At 46.0% G+C, this 18730-nt stretch overlaps 7 protein-coding genes across 7 annotated transcripts; 3 read left to right on the forward strand and 4 right to left on the reverse strand.

Annotated features, from left to right (window-relative positions):
- Window positions 1–765: 765 nt before the first annotated feature.
- Window positions 766–1906, reverse strand: V1508DRAFT_456699 (uncharacterized protein; the record flags this gene model as incomplete). Its single annotated transcript, XM_066942660.1, has 4 exons — window positions 766–1099; window positions 1160–1435; window positions 1516–1723; window positions 1779–1906. The coding sequence occupies 4 exons, from the start codon at window positions 1904–1906 to the stop codon at window positions 860–862; spliced, it is 852 nt and encodes a 283-aa protein (XP_066794747.1). The 3' UTR covers window positions 766–859.
- Window positions 1907–2135: 229 nt separating this feature from the next.
- V1508DRAFT_420695 (uncharacterized protein) lies at window positions 2136–3055 on the forward strand. Its single transcript, XM_066940792.1, has 3 exons — window positions 2136–2278; window positions 2395–2477; window positions 2550–3055. Exons 1-3 carry the CDS (start codon window positions 2273–2275, stop codon window positions 2680–2682), a joined length of 222 nt encoding a protein of 73 aa, XP_066794748.1. The 5' UTR covers window positions 2136–2272; the 3' UTR covers window positions 2683–3055.
- V1508DRAFT_462860 (uncharacterized protein) lies at window positions 3019–5254 on the reverse strand (the record flags this gene model as incomplete). Its single annotated transcript, XM_066942849.1, has 5 exons — window positions 3019–3269; window positions 3326–3512; window positions 3570–3654; window positions 3705–3855; window positions 3931–5254. The coding sequence occupies 5 exons, from the start codon at window positions 5252–5254 to the stop codon at window positions 3166–3168; spliced, it is 1851 nt and encodes a 616-aa protein (XP_066794749.1). The 3' UTR covers window positions 3019–3165.
- Window positions 5255–6393: 1139 nt separating this feature from the next.
- Window positions 6394–7675, forward strand: V1508DRAFT_405242 (PIG-M-domain-containing protein; the record flags this gene model as incomplete). Its single annotated transcript, XM_066938682.1, has 3 exons — window positions 6394–7052; window positions 7104–7479; window positions 7541–7675. The coding sequence occupies 3 exons, from the start codon at window positions 6394–6396 to the stop codon at window positions 7673–7675; spliced, it is 1170 nt and encodes a 389-aa protein (XP_066794750.1).
- Window positions 7676–7858: 183 nt separating this feature from the next.
- V1508DRAFT_373065 (isoprenoid synthase domain-containing protein) lies at window positions 7859–9896 on the reverse strand. Its single transcript, XM_066937520.1, has 7 exons — window positions 9754–9896; window positions 9558–9699; window positions 9296–9431; window positions 8943–9228; window positions 8532–8892; window positions 8195–8476; window positions 7859–8141 (listed from the first exon to the last, which is right to left on the reverse strand). The coding sequence occupies exons 1-7, from the start codon at window positions 9810–9812 to the stop codon at window positions 8040–8042; spliced, it is 1368 nt and encodes a 455-aa protein (XP_066794751.1). The 5' UTR covers window positions 9813–9896; the 3' UTR covers window positions 7859–8039.
- A 740-nt stretch (window positions 9897–10636) lies between these two features.
- Window positions 10637–11399, reverse strand: V1508DRAFT_357051 (protein-tyrosine phosphatase; the record flags this gene model as incomplete). Its single annotated transcript, XM_066937014.1, has 5 exons — window positions 10637–10702; window positions 10755–10824; window positions 10878–10968; window positions 11026–11177; window positions 11236–11399. 5 exons carry the CDS (start codon window positions 11397–11399, stop codon window positions 10637–10639), a joined length of 543 nt encoding a protein of 180 aa, XP_066794752.1.
- Window positions 11400–12742: 1343 nt separating this feature from the next.
- V1508DRAFT_373071 (P-loop containing nucleoside triphosphate hydrolase protein) lies at window positions 12743–17256 on the forward strand. Its single transcript, XM_066937521.1, has 5 exons — window positions 12743–13084; window positions 13170–13187; window positions 13289–13372; window positions 13430–13512; window positions 13566–17256. The coding sequence occupies exons 1-5, from the start codon at window positions 12875–12877 to the stop codon at window positions 16996–16998; spliced, it is 3828 nt and encodes a 1275-aa protein (XP_066794753.1). The 5' UTR covers window positions 12743–12874; the 3' UTR covers window positions 16999–17256.
- Window positions 17257–18730: the final 1474 nt, after the last annotated feature.

Consider the following 18730-nt stretch of genomic DNA (forward strand, 5'->3'; position numbering starts at 1 on the left):
TTAGTATACACAATTTTTTTTTCAAAGTTAACTTTCCGTCAATAGCAGTCTAGCTGCTCTGCTTGCTATCATTGTGCAAGTCGCTAAATTTCACAGGAATGCCGTCTTCTGAGATAAATCCTTCCTGTTTCTTTTGTTCCTCACCTAGAACGACTAAAATGTCAACCGTTAGCTTTCAATCCTGTCCGTATTTAGCCTGAATTCTGGCTCTGACTTTAGATCGGGAGACTGACCTCTCTTGTATAAAATGTAGCTAGACACAGCCAGTAATGGAACCGACATTACTATCATACGAATTCTATCAAAGCGTTGGCAATTAGCTTTCCATTATTCCATTATTCTATTATTAATTGGTTGGACACTGTTTAACGTACCCAGTCATCCTTGTATTAGCTGCCGTGGAGACCTTTGGTCGTGGTGTTGATCGAGGTGCGGATGGCGGTACAGCCGGTGTGCCACGCTTAATTGGCGGGGGTAGTACTGTTGACTTAGCCATGCTGGATACAGTGAGTAGTTTGTATATAGTGATGTACGGCCTGATCCCGAGTTTCTCGGAGTTGCCGGGCGCGTGGTTACGGTAGAGGAATATGCGAAAATATGTACAGTGCTCATCATTGGGACAGAGTCTCGTAGAGCGAAGTCCCAACCGATAGCATAATCGGCAACTTTTGTGTCTACAATATGTATTTATGCTCCTCACGCCATTATAATTCGGGGGTCGAGGCTACAATAAAATCTAACCAATTTGCTGAAAGCTTCTGTAGACTCAATTCACAGGTTTAAGTTCTTCCGCACTCAAATCATTCTATTTCTAATGTAACTATATTACAAATTTTAGATCCTAATCGTCTTCGCTCCTTTACCATTCACCTTTCAAACGACGGCTTCTGACCTCCCGCAAAGCGCGACTACCGGACAAAAAAGCAATAGGAGCAAGCACGGAGACCTGCGCAATCAAGTTGAAAATTGTAGATCCAACATAGTAATTAAAAAAAGCGATTTCGATGGCGACAATTGATGTGAAAAAACCGAGATGGCCCAATGGCGAGCTGGCGAGAGCTGTGAGAAGCTTGGAGGGCATGACCCCAAGGTATGACCACTACACATATTCCTCAGTTAATAATAATCAGAAGAACACACAACAGCAGATGACACTTACACTGCTAATCAGCACAATAGCCACAAAAACAACAATGGCACTGAAAAACAGAGAGACGGTCGACGATACGAACTTGGAGTCCGGTCGGAAGATGTGGATGATCTCAGGCTTAGGACCAAATCGGATGGGCCCTGCTGGTGCAGGCCCATTGTAGACGGGCTGGACCTGACCGATCTCAACTTTGAGAGGAGATTCGGCTCCGAACGACGCTAGGACGATTGTCACGGTCAACGGCTTGTTGGGACCCAGCAGGGCCGTAGGGATCGTCTTGTAGTCCTGTACGATCGGTTAGCATGCAGACGTTCCGGCCGTGATCTGAGAAGAAGCAGAATTTCTTTGATGTGTCTCAGACGTACAATATCCACTCTAGCACGACCATTTTCCCGAACGTCGACTGGGAACGACGACTCCAAACTAGTAACGGGATCCTCAATAATTGCATACGCTTGATGCGGTTTATTATTGGTATCAGGCGTCAAGTCACTCCGCACGGTAAATCGAAGGCGAGCTAAAGCACTGCTCGGAAGCGATATAATCTCCGGCAGTGGCACTGACATAGAAAATCTAAATTATCAATTATCACTGGCAAACTTGCAGATCTATGTACATGTATACTCACGGTCGCGTCTCTAGTGTACCTGACCGCTCGTTAATAGCCAAAGTTGCATCGGAGAATGTCCAGGCTGAGACAAACGGAGACGACACGCATACCACAAGGGATGCAACCAATATGTTCCGAAGCAGCATGACTCGATTACTGTGTTTGTACGGATCTGTTCAATGCATCCCTTGACCTAAAGGAAACAGCACAACTCGCTCGTAGAGTTCAAGACACGTCGTAAGTGAAAGCTTCATGCTGAACTATACGCGGTATTCTCTAACATTCACGCTCTGAAACAAGTATGCAATTAGCCCTAACCCAAGAATGTTCACGCAAGCCTTATGTCTATCCCAGCTTGGAGCCCCACGTGAGAATCCATATTAGCCGTCTCCGCGCATCAAAAGCGGAGTTATAATTGGTCACCTCACTGAGAACACCCCCATCTTTTCAAGTTGGCAGCATTACTATCGATTCTAAAGTACTTCTTTGTGTACGAGGTTGTCACGAGCACCATGACAGTACGCCCCAGTTTCAATTACCGGTTTAAGAAATTAAAGTGATGCAAGACTGCCAATGCCGTATTTTGCATGACTATTGAAAAACATACTTAACTAACATTTATGACTTGGCTTAGTTTGGAAAAATAATTCACCTATCTTTTGACTTAGTTCTTGTCTCAACTGTTCTCGCGGGCGTCAAGCGATCAACGGGATTAGTGTATGTTCAACCTTGCGTCTTGTATAATTAAACAACAGCTTGGGATCGGCTAATTATTCGTGTTGGATGCAGAATCAAGACTGAGGATATTGGATCATCCGATATTCGGTACGCCGTCGATAAGTACCTCGGTGTCGGTGAATGGGTACTCGATGCTAGTGTTACGTACATGAGCAATTCGCCATATTTCACTCGCAAACGCTAAACTTCGTATCGCCAGCAAAGTCGTTGCCTATATTCTGATCCCTAATTTCAACATCACCATTTTTAGTCAGTAATCAAATTTACATACCCTGCTCAGCAAATTCTACCCAGCACGTGTTTGCAGTAATGGAGTAAAGGATATGGTCACCTCCCCCTTTCTTGCGATTTTTTGTCGTTTGAGTATGTCGTTTGATTATGTTTGTTGGCTTCCAGAAGTGTGTTATATATAGTATAGTTACAGGTTCTTTTATTGGCGTGGTTTGTGTTTTGTGGGTTATGATGGCGTGTAACTCTTCATTGGTAGCGTATGTTTTACGTGTATTTTAAGTCCAGATCATTATCATCTCAAATCATAGTTGCGTTGAATCAAGTAGTTATATATCATTACATTTCCATTGCCTATTAATTTCACTAAACAGTTAACCGTGTCCAAATTCAACCGTATCGCCCAAACATTAAATCTTTCTTAACAAACCTACTAAAGCTACTCGTTCTCTTTTTCAATATTAAAGTCCTGTACACTCCAACTTCGTCGAGCAAGGGGACTGCTCACAGTTGGCGCGTGAGTTAGACTCTTCCGGCGTTCAACTATTATTTAAGTCAGCCAATCCGGCGAAGTTAAAGGACTACCAGGTTATACATACTAGGTATTTCAGTCGTGTAAACATGTGCTAATTGCGGCAGACCTATGGCAGCAACACCGAGGTGCAGCCCATCAGCGCCCGTGGATATTGGCACTTCTTTGCTTGCATTCGGCGACTTATGTTCCACACAAGTTCTTTCTTTTCTGCCGTCAAGGCCCTGCGTAAGTATTCTTGGTGCTACTGATTTCTTCCTCTGCAACGTTAGCAATTGACTACAGCTATTGTGCGACACGATAAGACGCACCGGATGTGACAGGTGTCGATGCTGCAAACTATTTATCTCGATGGCATAGGCCGCTTCGTCTACCATTAAGTTTTGTTTTCCACATCTGAAATTAGTGTTATAATTGTCAATACCCCACAAGCTACACTTACTTACTCGACAATCCACGATATCGTGAGGCAAGGAACATTCATGTCCTTTGCAAAATGCAGCGTCCTAGGAGTACCTTGTTTGAATATAATATGTGTTACATTTCGAGACAGCTGTTTGACAATCTTAGCGCCAAGCTTGCGTAAAAGCGTTCCAACTGCGGCCGACGCGTCATTGCCTTCGCTCGTTCAAATGTCCAGAAACGCGACAACATCCGACAGCGGCCTCATACATCCTTTGGCAAGTGATTCCTTAGCAGCCGAAGAAGATTGTGATTCTGGATGATGTCTTACTGGAATTCGCGCACGTGGCTGAGCAGGAGCGGGCGAACGGGCTTTCACATCGTGTTGCTTACAAGACGGAGTCGGTATATGAGGTGGTCTGATTGGAACTTTGGAAGTCGAACTCTCGAATGGTGACTTGATATATTTTTTTGACATTGCAATCTTTTGTGCGGTAACCTTGTCAGTAGGCGTTTGCCTATAATTCGAGTCACGGCTTGTTGTTGCAGCTTTCGACAATGATGACAATGATGGACCGCTCTCAATACCGAGCTGCTCGAGAGCTTCTTCCAATACAGCCGTATCGACGCCTTCAAACTTGTTATATAGGTACGTCTCATTGTCATCTGCTCGTTTACTTGGAGTGGCTAGCATCGATTCGTCCTCTCCTGCACTTTCATAGGTTGTAAGGTCATCAGCGTCGCTCTCGTCGGAGTTAGATGTCTTTCTTTCACTCAACGCCTTCATATCCTTCATACTTTTCTTAGCAATGCTGCGGGAGCTAGATAAAGGTGGCATCCTCGGAGGCGAACGTGAAATTGAGGACAGTGACATCACCGGACTCATTAGTTTCCTATTGGTCGCAGGCGACCCATTCACGGACGTAGTACTCACTGACGTCAATGCAGGATATTGTGACTGTCTTATAGATTTCGATAAGAGGTTGCGTCCAAGTCGTTTAGCTGGCGATTTCAATCCCAATACAACTTCCTGCTTTTTTGCGCTAGCTCTCGGGCTCGACACTATACCTCGTTTGTCCGGAGATCGTCGTCTACTTGGTAAGGTTCCACTCATACACAGTAATCCTTCATGGGTCCGAGTTGCCGGATATGAGAATAATCTCTGCGGTTTTCCGAGTTCTGATTTCGTTGGAGACAGCACTGCAGGATTTTTCTTCTTCTTCTTTGCAGAATTGGCAAAAGCAAGATCGGCATCTCTCAGAGCTTTCACTCGTAACATCGACTTTGGGTCTGACGGTTGTGGTATCATACTGCTTTTCGCAGGCGACGTAACCTTAATGCTCCGAATTGGAGAAACAACGACTTTACTTCTTGTTGGGGAGACGATTTTCCTGTCTGAGAAGGTTGAACTCATAATCGAGTGTCGCGACGAAGGCGTAGACACAAATAACACCATTTTTGTGCTGGATTTGACTATATTCTCTTTATTTTTGTGAACTTGCCGATTTGTTGATGGTGTTGATGGCGGATTAGGCATGCTGATCTTCGCACTATGCGGCGACTCGATAGTTACCCGTTTCTTGTGCTGCGACATATTTCTTAATTCAACTTAAACGGCTAACAAATACAGCGGATTTCCTAGGAAATAGCTCTAATCGATTGCCGTATGATTGCCAAAAGAGTTAGGAGCCGGTGGTGCGGATGACAACCGTTGCGCATAAACGGCGGGAGAGAAGACAGCCACTAGTTTCAGGGGCAACATCCTGAATTTGTTGACTTCAAACGGACGGTTGGTCGGGCAACCCGCCGCAGGGACCTAACACGTGCTGATTACTTATTTCGATAGTTATAGCGAGCGGACAGCCAGAATCTTATCGTTTGTTACCGGTTCTTTTTAAGTTGCACTTACCGACTCAATATAAACATTATGTTCATATATTCAGATTTGCATTAAATTTAATGTATCGTAGCTAGCCGGCCCTGTGTATGTGATGCTTATATTACAGGCGCAGATATCACGATAATATCATTGAGAGTAGACATAGCAGTATTTGAATAGTACCAGACACGACCTAGACCACGCATGAAGAATTGTCCGCGGCATTAAGAGCACCTAACACCTTATGTTCACTTGACTAGTTTTTTCCGCACGATTCAGTGGAGCGAAATACGGCAAAAAAACTAAGAGAGGAATAAGACTATCCGAGAATATGTTAACCACATTCTGAGCTCGTATGATGGCAGTCCAGTAGAGCCTGAAACTGAGAACTAGCGTGCTGCTCTTTGGTTCTCTTGAGGGCTGCGATATCAACTCGAAACGTTCTGTGGTTACCCGGCGACCGAACCGACCACGGAAATACCCAGTGCACGCCCTGCCCATGACATTCTCTGGAACAAGCTCCGAGAGAGCGCATCCGCCAGTTCAAACTTATTGCATTAATCATTCGTATCGAAATATCCACCAGTCGGTACCACTTGGAGCGCAGTCGTACGGTTCCCATTTGTCCATTCTCCTCAACGAAGGTTAGTGTTGATTTACTTCGTGCGATGATGGCGCACATTGCTTTATTTGTGAAGTCCAGCACAGTTTAATAAGCATGGCTTTAGGGCAATTAGTGGACTGGTTTGATACTGGATGCATATCCATGTATCTCAGTATACTTTCTCTCACACGATATAACTATAAACTTAGGACAATTACGCACTTGATTGATTGAGCAGGAATATTCTAAGATGAAGCTAACTACTGCGCGGCTGCTGATTTCAGCGGCCTTGATGCGTGTGGCTTTCTTTTTCTACGGTGTCTATCAGGATGAGCACGCGGAAATCAGGTTTACGGATATTGACTACTTTGTGTTTACCGACGCGTCGAAATTTACGGCGCAAGGTGGTACGCCCTATGATCGCGCAACGTACCGGTATACTCCAATCCTAGCATGGTTGTTATTACCAACGACGCAGTATTTCTGGTTCGGAAAGTTGTTGTTCGCGTTGGGCGATATTGTCGCTGGATGGCTCATGCTGAGAATTTTCCAGTTACGGGGGTTATCGAATGATCGGGCTCTCAAATTTGCGTCTGTGTGGCTGCTGAATCCTATGGTTGCGACTATCAGCACTCGTGGAAGCTCGGAGGGCCTGCTAGGGGCAATGGTCATCGCGTTGTTATGGGCTGTCTATGAAAAACAGATCGTCTTGTCGGGTGCACTGACTGGCTACGCCGTCCACTTCAAGATCTACCCCATCATATACGTGCCGTCGATACTGTGGGCCCTAGACAGCAGCCCATCCATTCTAGGCAACGGTATTCTTCGCTGGGTTAACAAAGATAGAGTTAAATTTGCACTGTCGAGCTTTATAACTTTCACTACTTTGACGGGCGCTATGTACTATATGTGAGAGATTTTTTATTCTTCCATCCTAATTGTAATACTTACTTTTGGCAGATACGGCCATCCATTTTTATTACATACATACCTCCACCACCTCTCCCGATCCGACCATCGCCACAATTTCTCACCATACAACATCCTACTTTACATCTCCGCCTCACCAAGTGTGGATGAATCGCCATATCCATCACTTGCATTTGTCCCGCAACTATTCATATCTGGCATCTTCCTCCCATTGATGTTGGCAAAGAAAGATCTGGCAAAGACAATGTTCGTGCAAACATTCGCGTTCGTTACATTCAATAAAGTCTGCACTAGTCAGTATTTTATGTGGTATATCGTGCTGCTACCTTTTTACCTGCCGTCATCGGCCATGTTGAAGAACAAGTGGCTCGGAATATGGGGGTTGATATTGTGGACTCTTGCTCAGGCATGTCTAGACGCTGGTTGACTTGGCGTGAAGAATAATGCTAACATGCGTGTGATCATAGGCGCTCTGGTTGCAACAAGGTTTCGAACTAGAGTATCTCGGCAATAGTACGTTCTTTCCCGGCATATTCGCTGCAACTCTAATATTCTTCTCGGTTAATATTTGGATTCTTGGTGTTGCTATCGAAGATATATAGTTTGCATGACAGTGCGGAGATCAATATTAGCGGCGCAGAAAATACGGCATAGAGGCTGGAGAATCAAATCTTGGACAAGAAAAGTACAGGCAGATTGTGTACAGATTAGTGTAGAATCTATCCCCATTCTTATTTGAAGAATACGGAGAATGTTCATGTATCCACACTTACAGCACTTTGTTAATTCATGGTTCTGTTGAATGGATGTAGTATATATACATTTAGAAAAGGTCGTTGTGTACACTAAAATTGACAAATGATTTATTAAGTACTCATACACGGTCACGGAAATTACAAAAAATAATCTAGAAATCAATAAAAAACAAAATCTTCAACTCAGGCTTAATGAACAAATGACAGGTTTCTACAGTTCGTCTCGCGCCGCATCTGCAATGCCCAAAAAGTTCTCTTTGATCGCCGCAAACGCCAGATCAAACCGTGCACCAAAGAACCACGCTACGCCCAGCTAGACACAAAATTTAGTGATGCGCATGTGAGCTGCAGACAAGATGGACATACCATGAGCGAGGACGTAATTAACAGCGTGCCACCGAAGAGAAGGATAATAGTCAACACCTCGGTGGTCGACGCCGTCTCTTCCGGCTTCTCCTCCTTTGCAATCTTTTCTTTGACTTCTTTTCTCGTTGGAAAGATAGTCTCAATAAACTGATCCACCTTAGCACAGGCAATGCTAATCCGCATATAGTTAGGATCCTTCGGGGTATTCCGGGCATGGATCTTATGACAATATTCTTGGAAAATATTATACGTTTCGCGGACGCTAGTAGCTCGCATGATAAGCTACAGAAGTTAGCATAAACATTTAGTTGTACCCACTGAATTGACTTTCGCATACCATCACCGATGTGCCTCTTCTGATCTTGACGTGGCTGGTAAGGACATTCTTGTTTTGGAAAACAAGTTCTAGTGTAGCAATAGCCATTACCTGTGGGATAGCACAAAAATTGAACATGGTCTGTTCCTTAACCGCAGCAAGATAATAGAGACAGTCGGGAATATGCTCAAGAGCGTTGGCAACCAGTTCCGACAAACAGTGCACCGCAGTCTCGGTATACTCTGGTCTGACAAAGTCTTCCATTGAGTCAGCATATTTTGACCAGATCTCTTTTGGCCAGAACTTTCGATTATCAAGTAAATCTTCGTGAAAATCTCGAATAATGTTTGTCTTCTGAAGAAAGAGACCCATTGAGTTGTGCCTAAGAAAATCAGAGCCCAGTCAAATGATATAATTGATACCACAACTTACAAATGTGGGTTTTCTAATAGTCTGGGATCTGATGATCCACCAGAGACCGACAATCGGGTCAGGCCCTCACCAACAATACCAGCGACGTAATGGCAGTACAAGTCGTATTCTTTAACAGTGTTGACACCTTTTTTGTTGAAATCATCATCCTCGCAATAGTCAGCCATGCCATTACCCATTCTCTTTGTCATCTCTGCAATAATATCCCTGTAAATTGGCTTTAGAAGCGAAAACTCGTAGATAACTTTGTCGAACTCCTCGAGTACAACTTTGTCCTTCTCCTGGCCTGGGTCATTTAATTATCAGCCAAGTACTCCTGCTTCGAATTCAAATTGATAAAATGTTGCACGTACTGCCGTTGAATGTCCATCCTTCTTTTGTAAGCAATTCGTGAAAGCTTCGGAGAATCGGCAACTTAACAGGGTTGGGAATCGTCATGTCGTCCTCGATGGTATCCAGCCCGCGCAACACAAGGTAGAAAAGCATGACCTACGGGGGCCACAAATTAGTTCAATTATATGACGATGATATGAAAGTTATAGGACTTTTGTATTTGTGCTACTGTTCATCACAACAGAGTGTCCGCGGAATATCACTAAATATAGATGAACATACCGCCTCGCGTAGCTCAGGAGCTAGCTCCTCGATAACAGCAGCAAAACTTCGGGAGGTGTAACCCAGCAATTCGTAGCATCGTTTCAGATTATCAGACTCCTTAGACGGGTCTCTGGGATACAAGGGTTCGTGCCATATGGCCCTAGAAGTGATTAGCCGTCGGACATACCTCCAACTAATATCGTGAGTGACTTACCATTGAAGAACGGCGCGCAGCTCCTGAGGGTGTGCTATCAGCTGCAGGTACTTCGACATGGCTCTTTTGGCTCAGACTGGACGACAGGCGGGATGGTCCTCTGCGCGGTCGTCGGACAAGGATTGTTGGATGTGTATTTAAGGGGTGGTGGGAGGATAGGCGAGCAGTAGGTCGGTGGAATGGCAACTCAGGGTCCAGGGTTGTGGTGGTCGGCAACCAGCGTTGTCCTTGGCGGACTCCATTGCCGGAATCGGGTCGCAACTAACTTTTCTATGTCCCGAATACGAACGATCCGAGCTGCTGACGCGTTTGCTCAACCGAGACTGGATCTGAATCACAGTATCCGGTCAATTCACGCTGAATATCTTGGTCGGAAATATGTTCGGCTTTTACTTCTGACTGGCGGAGGAGCATCAATTCCGTAATAGCGAGAAAGAGAATATGACAAATTACGCACGGGCACAGAACAGACAAAATAGCCTAACACAACGGCTCTTCTAATACAGCAATTGACGCATCCATTCTCCACCGTTACTACCTCCAAAGGCAAAAACTGCCGGGTCGGTAAATATCAAACTGGCCGTAATTTAGTCATTCGGCGCGTTCTATTTGTGAAGCATGAACAACAGTTCCGCGAGCAATTATTGAATCATGTTTAAGTCTACCAGATCTGGAACGCAGACCATACATACATACGTGATAGATCCCATGCATTGCTGTATTACCAAATTTCCCACATATCAATCATAACCGTAACTTATGCAATTCATATCCCATCCAAAAATATAACTCCGTAACGATCACATCAAATAAATGCAGATAACGTAATCCATAATAATAATAATGCGGTCAAGCGACTGTCATAAAGTATATAACTGTTATACTATCGTAGCCACGGGGGCGCATATTTCGGATCATACTGTAAATCAGAATTGAATATTTCAATGAACTGTAGCTATCCGTCAGCCAAATGAACCACTCATGGCGTCGTCAGAACCTACCTCAATATCACTGTCCTCCTTGCCAGCAGCAAACTGGCCATATTCATCAAAGATGCTGGCAAAGCTCCATCTACCATCGAGTTAGTACATACAATCACTAGCTTATTAAAGCCACCGACATACTTCTGTAGAAGTTTTCGCATAGCGCCGACCAAGACTCCGACTCTGTGCTTGCCTTTGTTTGAATGCATCAGAACTGGAAAATTTCTCGAGTCTAGATTTGTAAGGTTAGCGACTATCGCCTGGCTCGCCGCTAATACTTGCCACATACCAACAACCACCTGCAGCGCAGCTGCAATTGCCTCTGGATCATTTTCCACAAATGGCAATTTGCAGTTCTCCATTCGGAAATGAAATATTTTGATACCATTCCTTGACGCCCATTCCACATTAACGCTTCGCAAATCGTGTTCGCCAAGGTATCTGAATTCTTGTTAGCTGCATGCCACATTAAATCTATCATAATCTGGGTGCAGCTCACATGATAGTCTTCAGCTTCAATTTCTCCAGAAATGGGAAATTGATAGGTAGGGGGTGCCCACTTCTATAAATGCCCGACGTGACCATTGCAAAATTCAAAGGTGGCACCAGAAGCTTCGTCTCAGGCCGATCGAAGAAATTTGCAGTCGAACTTATAGATGACATCCTGCTGCTTGAAATGTGCGACGGCTCCGCCATACTAGCGCTGCTCTGTGCATAATTATTGGTAGCACTCTGATTATTTGTATCAAACGGTTGCATTATGCTGTTAGGAGCAATTGCGGAGTCTCGTGTATTATGATGGGTGCCACTATTATCTAGAGGCTGCAAGTTGCCATTTCCATGGCATCCGTTCTGAAAATAGGTCCCCACTTCCCGGTTGGCTGGAGGCATCACCGACGTAGACGGGGTCGAGGGAGGAGACGCCACGCTTTGCTCGTCAAAATATTGCATTCCGCTAATCTGCACTTGCTCAAAATCCTGCGCAATCTCTGTTCGAAGGGGAGGAGGCGACATAGGCGACGTGCTGAGCATGAGCTGCGACTCTATCTCCCTTCGCCGTGTCTCGCGATCAAATGCCGCATCAATCTCGGCTTGTCCAGGCTGATTTAGCTGGACGGAAAAGACCAGGGCGTGGTGATTAGATGCCAGTCCTTCAGACATGACGAACCCTTCGCTTTCGACGAGCTACGGCCAGAAGTGTCCGTATATATAACGCGTGTGCGCGATGTGGTGGCCTAGTGGTTTGGTGAAAATAAATTACTGTCTAAGAGCTGCAGCTCGTGTGAGCTGTTTCCCGGCTGGCTCTGCCGTTGGGAGTCGTACCCTAACCCACAACGATAGTATATCTTTGACAGGTTTCATCGCACGAGATTCCAGTATTTGTATGATACGATACATCTTAAGCGTCACAATCATTTCCTTCGTGTTTGCCAGACATCCACCACTTGAAATCAAGCTCCTAATCCGGGTCTCTATTACACTAGTTCGGTATACATACTCTTGCAGTTTTGTAATCAATTACAGGTATAATATCCAGCATCACTCTACACTGAGTTCGGATAATCTTGAGAGTATATGCAGTTTACAAATCCATTGAGTGATAATGGTTGTACTAGTCGGTCTGTTGCTATACCGAATCAGTCAACTTAGAATTGAATCGACTAGAAGCAGAACAATTCAAACTATGCTACCTATGGCAGTATCGTAACTCAATAGAAGAATCTATTGAAAGATTCACCAACGGACGAGTCTTCACGTGGCTGGCGACGGTCCTCGGCCGTTGTGTGGCCAAAGTTCACGAATCGCAAGAAGCTGTGGAGTGCCTCGTAAGCCGTGGCTGTGCATATGCCGCAGTTCGCTCGCTGTTCACCAGCGCCACCGCCTCTGCTAATAATGGGGCTCTACTTCAGAGCCTGCAAAATGTTTACTCGCTACCTCGGTCTAGTAGATCTCTCCCCATAATATTAGTATTTGCTGGCGAAAAAGTTCCAAGCCACACCGCGCGGACCCGTATGTTCTCGTAAGTGTTCGTCATCACCGGCGGCAAGTTCATTTGCAAGTTCCGGCGCTCTACTGCATCTCTCCCGTCGTCTCCTCTGCGATCACCATCGTATCGTGCCTCGCGAGTTTCCTTCACCATGGCCATCACTAAACGCGCTGGTCGAAGGGCGCAACAAGGCGGCCAAGCGGCGCAGCCGTCTGCGAAGCGCGGCGCTGTCAAGAAGGCCGTGTTCGATGCCACGAAACGAAAGGAAGTCGGTGTATCGGATCTTACACTGCTGTCCAAAGTCTCCGAAGACGCCATTAATGAGAATCTGAAAAAACGTTTTGAGAATGGCATTATCTATGTATGTGACTGTTACGATGCTGGAATCGTTGCACTTGGCCAATTGATTCGTCTGATTGCTGACTTGCAATGTTATGTGTTTATAGACTTATATTGGACATGTGGTATGTATTTCACTCGCCATCCCGTCTCACAGCCGGATGGGTTCGAACCTGAATTATCGTCGGTTATTGAGGGAGCATGTTGCTGAGCTAAATCTCTGTAGCTTATCTCGGTAAATCCTTTCCGCGACCTTGGAATTTATACAGATGCAGTGCTCGAGTCGTATCGAGGCAAGAATCGTTTGGAGGTTAGTGTGGACTTAGTTGATAGCTATTCGCCGCATTCTTGGTTAACTGGATGAAAGGTCCCTCCTCATGTGTTTGCTATTGCCGAAGCCTCGTACTATCACATGAAATCGTACAATGAGAATCAGTGCGTCATTATCAGGTATGTGACTGTGATGCTCTACTTATGCCGCTTTCACGCTAATTGAATGATAGTGGTGAATCCGGTGCTGGAAAAACCGAAGCTGCCAAGCGAATTATGCAGTATATTGCTTCTGTCTCGGGAAACTCGTCGTCGTCAATTCAGGAGATCAAGGATATGGTTCTAGCGACCAATCCTCTCCTCGAATCCTTCGGTTGCGCAAAGACATTAAGAAATAACAACTCCTCGCGTCATGGTAAATATCTTGAGATTCAGTTCAACAATATTGGAGAACCAGTTGGTGCCAATATTACAAACTATCTTCTGGAAAAGAACCGAGTCGTTGGTCAGATCCAGAACGAACGAAACTTCCACATTTTTTATCAATACACCAAAGGCGCGAATCAGAAGTATCGGGAGCAGTACGGTGTCCAACCCCCGGAGTCGTACGTCTATACGTCAGCGTCAAAATGTACTAGTGTTCAAGGCATCGACGATCTTCAAGATTTCAAGGAAACTATTACGGCCATGGAGGTCATTGGTCTACATACTACCGAACAGGATGAGATCTTTAAGATTCTGGCAATTATTTTGTGGCTAGGAAATGTCGACTTCATTGAGAATGCAGAAGGTAACGCAGCGATTCGTGATATGTCGGTTCCGAACTTCGTTGGTTATCTTATGTCAGTCGAAGCTGCAGCAGTCGAGAAGGCGTTGACTACCAGAATCGTGGAAACTTCTCGTGGAGGTCGACGTGGCTCCGTGTACGAAGTGCCTCTGAACATCACACAAGCTCGCGCTGTTAGAGATGCGTTGGCAAAGGGTGTCTACTCTAACCTTTTCGATTGGATTGTGGAGCGAGTGAACGTGTCCCTCAAGACTCGTGGTGAAGCGGCTCGCACCATTGGTATTCTTGATATTTACGGATTCGAGATCTTCGAGAACAACTCTTTCGAGCAGATTTGCATCAACTACGTCAACGAGAAGCTGCAACAGATTTTCATCCAGCTCACTCTAAAGACAGAGCAGGAGGAGTACGTTCGTGAACAGATCAAGTGGGCGCCTATCAACTACTTCAACAACAAGATTGTCTGCGACCTGATTGAAGAGAAGCGGCCTCCTGGCGTTTTCGCCGCTCTTAACGATGCTTGTGCTACCGCGCATGCGGACTCTGGTGCCGCTGACCAGTCCTTCACGCAGCGTCTCTCCCTAGTTGCATCGAACCCTCACTTCGAACAGCGCCAAGGAAAGTTCTTGATCAAGCATTATGCGGGTGATGTCATGTATCGAGTCGAGGGTATGACCGACAAAAACAAAGATCAGATGCTCAAGGATCTTCTCGATCTAATCGCTAAAAGTGGCAACAAATTTTTGACGACATTATTTCCTGCTCAAGTGGACCATGATTCGAAACGACGGCCACCCACCGCTAGTGATAAGATCAAGCAGTCCGCTAACGACTTAGTCCATACATTGATGAATTGCCAACCGTCATACATTCGTACCATCAAGCCGAACCAGAGCAAGTCCCCCACAGAGTACGATGATAAGGCTGTGCTTCATCAGATTAAATATTTAGGTTTGCAGGAGAACGTTCGAATTCGACGTGCGGGTTTCGCGTATCGTCAAACTTTTGAGAAATTTGCAGAACGCTTCTATCTTCTTTCTCCGAAGACTTCGTACGCTGGTGACTATATTTGGCATGGTGATGCGAGATCCGCTGTTCTCCAGATCTTGAAAGATACGTCTATCCCTCAAGACGAATACCAGATGGGTGTCACGAAAGCGTTTATCAAAACCCCAGAAACGTTGTTTGCTCTAGAACATATGAGGGACCGATACTGGCATAACATGGCCGTTCGAATTCAGCGCGCTTGGCGAAACTACCTCCGGTACAAGACTGAGTGCGCAGTGAGAATCCAGCGAGCATGGCGTCGAGTCAGTGGATCGAATCAGTTCGTTCAGACGAGAGATTATGGTCATCAAGTACTCGGGGGCCGCAAGGAGCGCCGACGAATGTCCATTCTGGGATCGCGGCGATTCATGGCAGATTACCTAGGAATCGGAAACTCGGGTGGCCAAGGCGAGTATATAAGAAACGGTGCGAATATTTCGAGTAAGGACTTGGTTCATTTCTCCTGCCGTGGAGAACAGCTGATTGCAAAACTCGGGCGTACCAGTGTACGTATGCCGAGAATCATAGTGTTGACATCGAAAGCACTCTACATTATATCGGAGAGCATCCTCAATCGGCAACTGGTTATCCACACTGAGCGTGCAATTCCGCTTGGGCAGATTCAATACATTGGAATTTCTAATTTGCGTGATGATTGGATTGCTGTCGGCGCCAATTCACCGCAGGAACCCGACCCACTATTGTGGTGTGTTTTCAAGACTGAGCTTGTCACTCGCTTGAAGATGGTTCTTCCCACGCTCAACCTCCGTATAGCAGCTACAGTGGAGTACAACAAGAAGCCCGGCAAAAAAGCAGTCGTCAAATTCCAGAAGGATCCAAGCATTCCACGCAATGACATCTACAAGAGCGGTACCGTCCGTGTTCCGCCTGGTGAGCCTGCTAATAGTGTTTCAAGACCAAATCCTCGGAAAAAGAGTACGCTTGCAGCAAAGCCTGTCACGGAGGGTAAGTTGCTTCGACGAGGAGGTGGCAATGCACCAGCTGGATATGCACTGTCTTCGCCGCAACTAGCTGAGCAACAGCAGCCAAAGCCTGTTCATTTGGCGCAGCCGACCCCTCAGTCCAGACCAACCCCGCGAGTTCCAGCTCGCAATAGTATGATAAATGGCAATGGTGCGCCATATCAGCTCTCGCAGCAGCAGCAGCCACAACCACAGGCCCAACCTTCTGCTGCCGCAGTGTCAGCAGCGGTTGCCGTTACAAATGCCGCCAGTCGCCAGTCGCATCCGCAACCTCAACCTCAACCCCAGCCCCAGCAGCATCAGCAGGCCGTTCGTCCTACCGCCGCAAAACCTGTCCCTGCTCGTCCAAGTCTAGCGCCGACTCAACATCAGCCAACCAACGCACGAGATACGTCTACTGCGGTTAGACCACCGCCACCACCTCCTCCCCCACAAGCTGCGCAACCGCCGCCACCAGCGGAACCGACATTCAAGGCCCTATTCGATTTCCAGGCACAGGGATCAAACCAACTGTCTATTCGCAAAGATGAAATAGTTATTGTACTGAACAAGGAAGGAAACGGTTGGTATCTTGCGAAGAAACCAGGGTCTTCTGTCGAAGGCTGGACCCCGGCCGCGTATCTAGAGGAACTGAAGTCTGCGCCAGCGGCATACATACCTCCTCCACCGCCTCCACCTGCTGCCGCGAAGACTAACGGAGCTGTGGCTAATCCTATTGCCGTGCAGCAGTCGGTTTCGACGCCTTCACCTCAGCCAAGTGCGAGTATTGATTTGGCGCAGGCATTGAAGGCGAGACATAGTAGGATGAGATCAAGAGATGATGATGAGCCGGAAGATGATGATTGGTAAATTATGTATTTAGTAGGAGTACGATGGGATAAGATGATTGTTAGACATTGGATGTACATTTTGTGTGTGGGGAATTTATGGCAGAATGCTGTAATAAACTGTGAATTATAGTATATACAGTATCAAGAGTACGTTTGATTTTGTTTAAATTGAATTGATTCGAATTGTCAAGGCTTTAAGATAGTCGCCAACACTAATAGCGATGGGAAACAAGAATTGCATCCACCGAAAACCTTTCGATGGATACTATTTTATTGACACAATATTCTGCTTTCCAAGGCTGTAATAGGAACTGCGCATGGCAGATTGGTAGCGGCTTCATTCCTGGTTTAGTAACCGGCGGTTCATCGCTCGCTGTCAAACTTCGGTTGGCTGAGCAGCATGCGCGTCGGCGTTGTTCGTCGCCTTCGCAAACTCGCTACCTCATGCGCCTTGTCGCTCTGGATTTGTCGAAATTTCTCAATAATCAGGCGAGCATCTGGGAGAGTTCATCCAGATATCGGCGACAAGTAATTCACGTAGAGCGCTCGTAAATTGGTTCATACGGGACGGTCTTACGAAATATCTTCTCGAATACACCCGATAGCAAAGTTAACAATTGCTGGCAATAATTTTGCAGGATTGAGTCTCTCGGAGCGATTTCCTATCAACAGAAGGCACTACCAACGTCATTGCGTGGATCGCTGTTGATATAGGGGCCAAGGCCGCCAACCTCTTTTCTTTTCTCAACGGTGCATGGTGTCTTAAGTCAACAACTGATCTTGATTCCTCTTGCTTCACCCGAGACTCATTATTTGCTTGTCGCGCACGCGTAATATCTGCCGTACGTTTGACTTGAGAAGAATGGACGGACGATGACGAACTGGGCATGAAGAACTAGACCAAGACTTGCAGCAGTCGCCACTTTCACTGGAGCAATAGTCTTAACGCAAATTGACAGCGCCGTGCTAGATATGCAAGTCGAGTCAGACCTGTGTCTTGCAACTGCGGCTTTTAGAAGATCGGTCTGATGCGCTCTAACAGCATCTGCAGCAAAACCCATTATATATTCGGCGTCCTTGACCTGAAGCGTTAGCGCCCGCATCGCCAGACCTATTCGCCATCAGTACTCAGGTGCGCGTAAACCGAATATTTCATAGAAGCTGATATAACGTCAAATCTGCCGTTTCTATTTGCAGACCTCTTCGTTTATCAACAACCTCGGCTCTGGGTTGAATTGGAGTTGAGTTGTTCGCTTCGCTGTCTGGTATGATAAGATTATCCTCAACCAACATGCCAATATCAGAAGGCCAAACGTCGATGATGACCAAGTGGAAGCTGAGACTGTCGGAGTCTGACCGGCTCCTGAACTTGCGTCCGCGCTCGCTAACCAAGATCTGTTCATTTTGATTTATTGCCAGCCTAGTTATAAATGGCAATGTCTTGCAGCAGGATTAACGGCTTGAGCCTTTGGCGGCAAAGGGAATCATTCATCTTCGTCGATGATCGCGGTCCCATAGACTAGCGTGGCCGCATTCTTTCCACCACCGATAGGCAAAAATCTATGTAAATTGTTTGCGGTGCAATACCAAAGGGATATTGTTCCTATACCGTTGCGACGATTGCTAGAGCTAGTCAGTTCTGTCTGAATTTCTTGCATACCTAAGGCTACCTATAATTCTACTGCATCACTTACACTTTCGGTATCGTTCAGTTACCGAACCAATTGCCATTGGGTGAGAATTATAATCAT

Source organism: Lipomyces doorenjongii (genome assembly GCF_038497915.1).
Source record: "Lipomyces doorenjongii strain NRRL Y-27504 unplaced genomic scaffold V1508scaffold_39, whole genome shotgun sequence".
Taxonomy (NCBI): domain Eukaryota; kingdom Fungi; phylum Ascomycota; class Lipomycetes; order Lipomycetales; family Lipomycetaceae; genus Lipomyces; species Lipomyces doorenjongii.

Excerpts from the sequence above, each read along its gene's own strand:
- V1508DRAFT_420695 (XM_066940792.1), top strand. Across the intron at positions 2,478-2,549 it reads AAGCGATCAACGGGATTAGT|AATCAAGACTGAGGATATTG; the intron begins GTATGTTCAACC and ends TGTTGGATGCAG.
- V1508DRAFT_373065 (XM_066937520.1), bottom strand. The coding sequence starts at position 9,812 with ATGTCGAAGTACCTGCAGCTGATAGCACACCCTCAGGAGCTGCGCGCC. Across the intron at positions 8,893-8,942 it reads CTATTAGAAAACCCACATTT|GCACAACTCAATGGGTCTCT; the intron begins GTAAGTTGTGGT and ends TGATTTTCTTAG. Across the intron at positions 8,142-8,194 it reads TAATTACGTCCTCGCTCATG|CTGGGCGTAGCGTGGTTCTT; the intron begins GTATGTCCATCT and ends TTTTGTGTCTAG.
- V1508DRAFT_373071 (XM_066937521.1), top strand. The coding sequence starts at position 12,875 with ATGGCCATCACTAAACGCGCTGGTCGAAGGGCGCAACAAGGCGGCCAA. Across the intron at positions 13,373-13,429 it reads GAGGCAAGAATCGTTTGGAG|GTCCCTCCTCATGTGTTTGC; the intron begins GTTAGTGTGGAC and ends ACTGGATGAAAG. Across the intron at positions 13,513-13,565 it reads AATCAGTGCGTCATTATCAG|TGGTGAATCCGGTGCTGGAA; the intron begins GTATGTGACTGT and ends ATTGAATGATAG.